The sequence below is a fragment of the Mus pahari genome, chromosome 23, assembly GCF_900095145.1.
Source record: "Mus pahari chromosome 23, PAHARI_EIJ_v1.1, whole genome shotgun sequence".
Lineage (NCBI taxonomy): Eukaryota > Metazoa > Chordata > Mammalia > Rodentia > Muridae > Mus > Mus pahari.
In genome coordinates, this window is record NC_034612.1 from 40,671,469 (window position 1) to 40,678,675 (window position 7,207).

The 7,207-nt window shown below is 44.3% G+C and overlaps 1 protein-coding gene across 1 annotated transcript in view; it reads left to right on the forward strand.

The window, feature by feature from the left end:
- Positions 1 to 4,140: 4,140 nt before the first annotated feature.
- Brca2 (BRCA2 DNA repair associated) overlaps positions 4,141 to 7,207 on the forward strand; it is a 45,258-nt gene continuing 42,191 nt past the window's right edge. The window contains 2 exon segments of the mRNA XM_021186935.2: positions 4,141 to 4,561; positions 4,646 to 4,753. Coding sequence (XP_021042594.2) covers positions 4,687 to 4,753 — 67 coding nt within the window. The 5' untranslated portion in view covers positions 4,141 to 4,561; positions 4,646 to 4,686.

The window sequence follows — 7,207 nt, forward strand, 5'->3', positions numbered from 1 at the left end:
GGAGAGATGTCTCAGTGGTTAACAGTACAAAGTGCTCATAGCAACTTGGAGTCCCAGGCACTGGGTGGCTCACAAACAAACACACCTGTAACTCTAGCTGGCACCTGACATCCTCTTCTGGACTGTAACCTATACTCATGTACATAGACCCACATATACAGGTGCACACATACTTTTTTTTTCAAAGATTTATTTATTTTTATTTATATGAGTATACTGTAGCTGTCTTCAGATACACACCAGAAGAGGGGCATCGGATCCCATTACAGATGGTTGTGAGTCACCATGTGGGTTGCTGGGAATTGAACTCAGGACCTCCGGAAGAGGTTTTAAAACTAGATAAATGTATCTTTTAAAAGACATTTTCTTACTTAACATATACCTGCATGTATACCTGCGTGCCAGAAGAGAGCCCAGGTCTCATTACAGATGGTTGTGAGCCACCATGTGGGTTGCTGGGAATCAAACTCAGAACCTCTAGGGAGAACAACAGCCAGTGCTCTTAACCGCTGAGCTATCTCTCCAGCCCTATCCTTTTTTAAAATAGAACAACCACCGATCTAGCAGTGCCATTATCTGTATGCATATGCAAAGAAAGTGAAATCAATCAAGTTAAGAGATTCCGCCCTCATCCTCCTCCAAGAGTCAAACTCTGGAAGCGACCTAGATATCAGAAGACAGACGAGTAGAGAAACTGCCCAATAAATGGGAATTATAATCAGCCATTGAACAAGAAAAAGCATGTGTGGCAGTAGTATGGGCCTTGTCATCCCAGAACTCACAAGTTCGAGACCAGCCTAGCTACACAGCCAAACCCTGTTTTGTTTGTTTGCTTGTCTGTTTTTGTTCGGGATGAACCTGGAGGACATTATGTTAAGTGCAATAAGCTATATATACAGAAAAAAGATTTATTACATGACCTCATATGCAAAATCTAAGAAACTCAAATGCACAATCACCAGTAGGGGGTGGTACTGGTCAAAGGGCATAAAGGAGCAAATCCAGAGACTAACGCACAGGATGATGACTATAAATAGTAACTGTTGTAAAAACAGAGTTCTCACCAGGCCGTGGTGGCACACGCCTTTAATCCCAGCACTTGGGAGACAGAGGCAGGTGGATTTCTGAGTTTGAGGCCAGCCTGGTCTACAGAGTGAGTTCCAGGACAGCCAGGCCTACACAGAGAAACCCTGTCTCGAAAAAAAACCAAACCAAACCAAAAACCTAGTTCTCACCTCAAAAGGAGTCAGAGTCAAACCCAGAGGCAAATTTGAGTAGCCATGGCCCTAAAACCACAGATTTAGGTTACCCAAAATTCTATGTTCCAATGTGGAGGAAGTTTCATGATGTATCTACAGTAACAGAACAAAGAAAGTCATAAATTGAGGCATTTAAAAAAAAAAATGCGCCGGGCATGGTGGCGCACGCCTTTAATCCCAGCACTCGGGAGGCAGAGGCAGGCGGATTTCTGAGTTCGAGGCCAGCCTGGTTTTTCGAGACAGGGTTTCTCTGTATAGCTCTGGCTGTCCTGGAACTCACTTTATAGACCAGGCTGGCCTCAAACTCAGAAATCTGCCTGCCTCTCTGCCTCCCGAGTGCTGGGATCAAAGGCGTGCGCCACCACGCCCAGCTGCAGTCAGTGCTCTTAACCACTGAGCCATCTCTCCAGCCCCTGTTTGTTAGAACATTAAAGGTACTAAACCATAGAGGTGGGTAAAGAATACACTTTTAGGGAGCTAATGACAGCAGGCAATACATTTTAATTAGGCTCTGAACCAGCAATATTCCAAACTCTTCACAGTTACTGAGTTTTAATCAACAACCTTTGTAGACACAGCTTTTTTCCCCCTAAAGGTTCTCATCCACACAATACTGTATTGCATCCTACAGATTTGCTAGAAAAGATTCTATACTCTCTATCACACACCTATACATAGAGGGTAACTCTGTGAGGGTATGACTAGACTAACTGTAAGACTTTTATTCATTATTCACAATGTATAGGACCATCAAGGTGCAGTGTACATCATATACATTTTTATGAAAATGACAGATTTAACAGATAATGGATTGAATTCAATAATGCTTGGTAGTAAATAATCTGAGCAGCTGAGCTCAAATCATACAAAGTCTATTAGAGCAGACGGACATGGTTGGGAAGTTCCTTGTACCAAGAACACAAAACATAGTCGTGAGCTGTTGAAGGCCATGAGGGTGTGATACTGAGCTATCTTTCAGAAGGTGAAATGTGTCAAGGCTTCTCATTATTCCACCCTAGAGACACCTCTCTGCTCTGACTTTCCCTGGGAAGAAAGCAATTTTAATATTATTATTTTTTCTTTTCTAAGTAGAAATTTATTGTGCATTTTATTGTTTGAGTTCTTTGTCTGCATGTACAGCTATCTGCACACCAGGAGAAGGCATCAGATGCCATTAATCCCATTACTGATGGTTGTAAGTAATCCCGAGGGTGCTGGAAATTGAATTTAGGCCCTCTGGAAGAGCCCTTAACTGTTCAGCTGTCTCTCCGGCCCCCAATTTTTTCTTTTTTTCCAAGACAGGGTTTCTCTGTGTAGCCCTGTCTTTCCTGGAACTCATTCTGTAGACCAGGCTGGCCTTGAACTCATCGAGATCAGCCTGCCTCTGCCTCCCAAGTGCTGGGATTAAAGGCACGTGTCACCATTGTCTCATTTTACAAGCTAATAAAGTCAAATGGATTTGAATCTAAATTTAGAACTTCTACCAGGCTAGTTAATGACCTGGTGAGTTTTTACCCATTGGGCAATGCTAAGCACTTCATAGTATTGTTAGAAACGTTCAGTAAGCAGTAGTTTATTTTTTTTTAAAGATTTATTTATTTATTATATGTAACTACACTGTAGCTGTCTTCAGATCTTCAGAAGAGGGAGTCAGATCTTGTTAAGGATGGTTGTGAGCCACCATGTGGTTGCTGGGATTTGAACTCTGCACCTTTGGAAGAGCAGTCGGGTGCTCTTACCCACTGAGCCATCTCACCAGCCCCAAGCAGTAGTTTATTACTAGATAATACCAGATAATACCATAGGCCTCTTCTTTGCTAAGCAGACCTACATCAAAAGTTTTAGTACTTTTTACATTAGCGATACTTCTTGCTAAAACTAAGGATCACAGCTTACCAGACAAAATTGATCCCAACCAACCAAGCCGACTTTTGTCAGTTGTCTTTATTGTAGTGCTGAGTATCTAACCCAGACCCAGAGCCTCCACTACTGAACCAGACTCCCCAACCGCAGGTTACTGTCTTTCTAATCCAAGAGGACCTTTTTACTGCTTAAGCATGTTCTGGAAGCAGCAAGGCCCCTAAGATCTCTTGTTGGATCCAATCGAGGGCTTTCTAAAGTTCAAACTACAAACGCACAGGAAGCCATGCACTGGGCTTGTTGCCCAGTAAATTCGGAAGAGAGGTAATAATGTTTCAGTTTTCTAGGCCAGTTTCTGGAAAAGTCAGGAAACCTGGTGATCGTATCCTAAAACCTGCAGAAAGGAGTACTAATATTGCAGGACTGTTATTTAACGTGCGTGCGTGCGTGTGTGTGTGTGTGTGTGTGTGAGAGAGAGAGAGAGAGAGAGAGAGAGAGAGAGAGAGAGAGAGAGAGAGAGAGAGAGAGAGAAAACACTTGAGCCCAGGTCCTACCACCCGTCCTCAATAAGACAATTAAAAGAGCCAAATTAAAAGTGTAAAGCTGAAAGATTTATTTAATGTGGCGACACTGGGAAGAGGGTAAAGAGATCCAACGAATCCCTTCAAAGTCTATCTTCAGGGTTAAAGTAAACAGAACGCCAAGGACCCCGAAGATACAGGAAAAGAAACTATAAACAAAGTTTTAGCCCACAGCGGGAAACACACACACAGAGAGAGTCAGATAGACAGACACACAGACACACACCGTGTCCCCAGGGCGCCGCCACAAATGTGAACCCGAGGGCAAGAAAGGAATTCGGCTGGGGATGGGCAAGCCGACGGTAGCCGGGGCCAGCCACAGGAGGAGCCGCTCGCTGGCTTCCGTGCGGGCGGCGCTCGCGCCGCGTCCCCGTCGCGGGGTCATGACGTCACGGGCCGAGCGCGGGCTTTTCGCGGGAGCCGGAGCGGTGAGGCGGCGCGGTCAGTCAGCGACCGCCGCGGGAGCGGAGCGGAGGGAGTCGGGCCGTGGGGCCGGGTGTTGCGGGCGTGCGTTCCGGGGTCGTGAGGCCGCGAGGGACGCGCCTGACACCCCGGAGGAGCCCCTCGATCTCCTGCACGGCCGCCCCCGTGCAGCCCGCGGCGTCCTCCCAGAGGCATCCGGAGTCCGCGGTAGCCGCCCCGTTCTGCAGTCGCCGGATTACCTGACGTGTGTGTGTGTGACTCGGCTCCCTAATTAGTCAACGTGAATAATTGTAAATAACGTTAAGGTTGTCTTGGCTCGCACCATAGCCACTTTCGGGTGCTGTGGTGAACCGAGTAGCCACTTGGTTCGAAGCACAGTTATAAACTTTCCCTATCTTCATGATAAGTTCTGCTCTTGTCCCAAAAGAGGGGCCTAAGGTAGGACGAGCTTACCAGCGATTCAGCTTTTACCTGTCACAAGAAACCAGGCTTGTGAAGTGTCTGTTATTTTCTCTTTTGCAGACTTTTCTTTACCAAGCATCGGAGAGATACGGTAGAGAAAAATGCCCGTTGAATACAAAAGGAGACCAACTTTTTGGGAAATTTTTAAGGCGAGATGCAGCACAGCAGGTATTGAGGAGTTTTATAAAACCTGGTAAATTAAGTCCCATCCAAAAAAAAAAATATTTTCAATAAAGTAAGTCAAGGTGAATGCTTGCTTTAAAAACAAACACACAAAACCCCCAGCACCTGGGAGGCAGAGGTAGGTGGACTTCTCCGAGTTTGAGGCCAGCCTAGTCTAAAGAGAGAGATAAAGGGCTTTATAGAGAGCCTCTGTCTCAGAAAGACAGACAGAAAATTACTTGAGCTAGGTGTCATTGCACACCTTTATAATCCTATGGAAGCTGAGGCAGAGGACTGAGCCAGGTGGATTAAATGAGTTCAAGACCAACTTGGGCTACATCGGGAATTCCTGGATGTCAGGAGCAACAGAGCTTAGACCTAATTAAAAACAAAACACAAAAGAGGGATGAGAGTGACCCTGGTTTCTGCATTTGTTCCTCAGCATCAATTAACTGGGCATTAGCTGATTCCTGTAATCTCACCTTTGGGAGGTAGAGGCAGGAGGATTAGGAGTTGAAGGTCTTTTGTGCTATAAACATCACATGGAGTCAGATCTAGTTAACAATCCTGGTCAATCACATAATGTAGAATACCTAAATAGATGGGCAATTAACTCTTTGACTTCAAGTGGAAAGAACTGTTCTGACAGTGCTACCAGCAAATCAGAAGCATTGGTGATGCTAGTGATGAACTCTTGTCAAACCTTCTTTTATGACTTACTTTATTTTGGACTGTGTGAGTGTGTTTGTGTATTTGCTCTGTGTGTATAGGTGCCTACAGACGTCAGAAGAGGGCATCAGGTCCCCTGGAACTGGAGTTGCAGGAGGTTGTGAGCTGTGACACTAGACTGAATTTGGGTCTTCTGCAAGAGCAGTAGATATTCTTAGCCACTGAGTCATTTCTCCAACCCTAGCTTTCTCTGTTAAATGACATCGTCTTGCTCTGTAACCATGACTGATTTACGATTTGCTATGTAGATCAGGCTGGTTTCAAACTTGCAGTGACCATCCTGAATACTGGGGTTGCAGTGTGAACAGCCACACCAGGCTCTGAATTAGATATTGTAAGTAAGTATTGACAGCGCGTGAAAAAGATCACATCCGTTAATGTTACAACTGATCTGGTAAGTTTTCAAAGTTTGGAAGAAGTTAGCTACTGTGAGTTCTCTAGAAATTGTTAATTTCATTTTGAAAGTTCACATTTCATCATTAGCAACAAACTTCTGTCTTTACTACGAAAAGCCCACTTCATTCTAGAGAACATGCCTGCCAAACTTCTGTCTGCAGAAATGCTGCATGCATTTTGTTTCTCAGAAAGGACTAAAAAGGCAGGCTAAGGAATGAATTAAAGCTTGGACCCATCAGGTGGCGTAGTGGGTGAAGGTGTGTGCTACATAGGTCTGATGACCAGTTTCTAAGCCAGAAAGGTAGATTCTTGACTACACATGCAGACATCAGATACACGGTAATGAGGAGGTTAGAGCATAAGCTTCATACTGTTCATTCTGCGTTGTTAGTGAGTCCCTGGCGGTCCCCTATGGGTTGGTAGGGAATGTTAAGTGCTAGTGCAGTTGGGTCCACTGCCTTCTGTCATGTAGGTGCACCAGTTGTTTACACACCTCATTCCCTGTTGTATAGATGTTGACATTGTGAAAAGGGCAAAGGACACCATGCTCCAATTATGAAAATATACTGAACCCCCCTATGCCATGGGTAAGCTATATAGGGTAGTTGGGTCCTGTATTGCATTTTGTTGTTGCCATTTTTATTTGAAAGTGGTTCTCTGGCCCATATTTAAAGATTTGTCATACTGATGGAGTCTTCATGATCCTTTCAGTTTTATCTATGGAATACATGCTTGCTGTGAGTGGTTTGGTTTTTTTTTTTAACTCAAAATCATGAGTATTATTAAGAAAATTAGAGCCGGGCGTGATGGCGCACACCTTCAATCCCAGCACTTGGGAGGCAGAGGCAGGCAGATTTCTGAGTTGGAGGCCAGCCTGGTCTACAGAGTGAGTTCCAGGACAGCCAGGGCTACACAGAGAAACCCTGTCTCGAAAAACAAAAACCAAAAAAAAAAAGAAAGAAAGAAAGAAAGAAAGAAAGAAAGAAAGAAAGAAAGAAAGAAAGAAAGAGAAAAAGAAAATTAGAAAGGTAGTGTACCTAAACTCTTACATCCTTGTAAGTTTCGTGAAATTATGCAAACGTTAGTGCCTCGAACTCAGAAATCCACCTGCCTCTGCCTCCCGAGTGCTGGGATTAAAGGCGTGCACCACCACGCCCCGCACTGGTCACAATTCTTTTTTTTTTTTTTTTCTCCTTTTTCTCTTTGTTTTATTCATTTGTGTCTAATTTTTTGTTTTGTTTTGTTTTCTGTACTTAGTTTAGTATGCACTAGATCATGGAGTATTTTGCTTTGCTTTTTGGTTTTTTGGTCCTCTTTGAGACAGGGTTTCTCTGT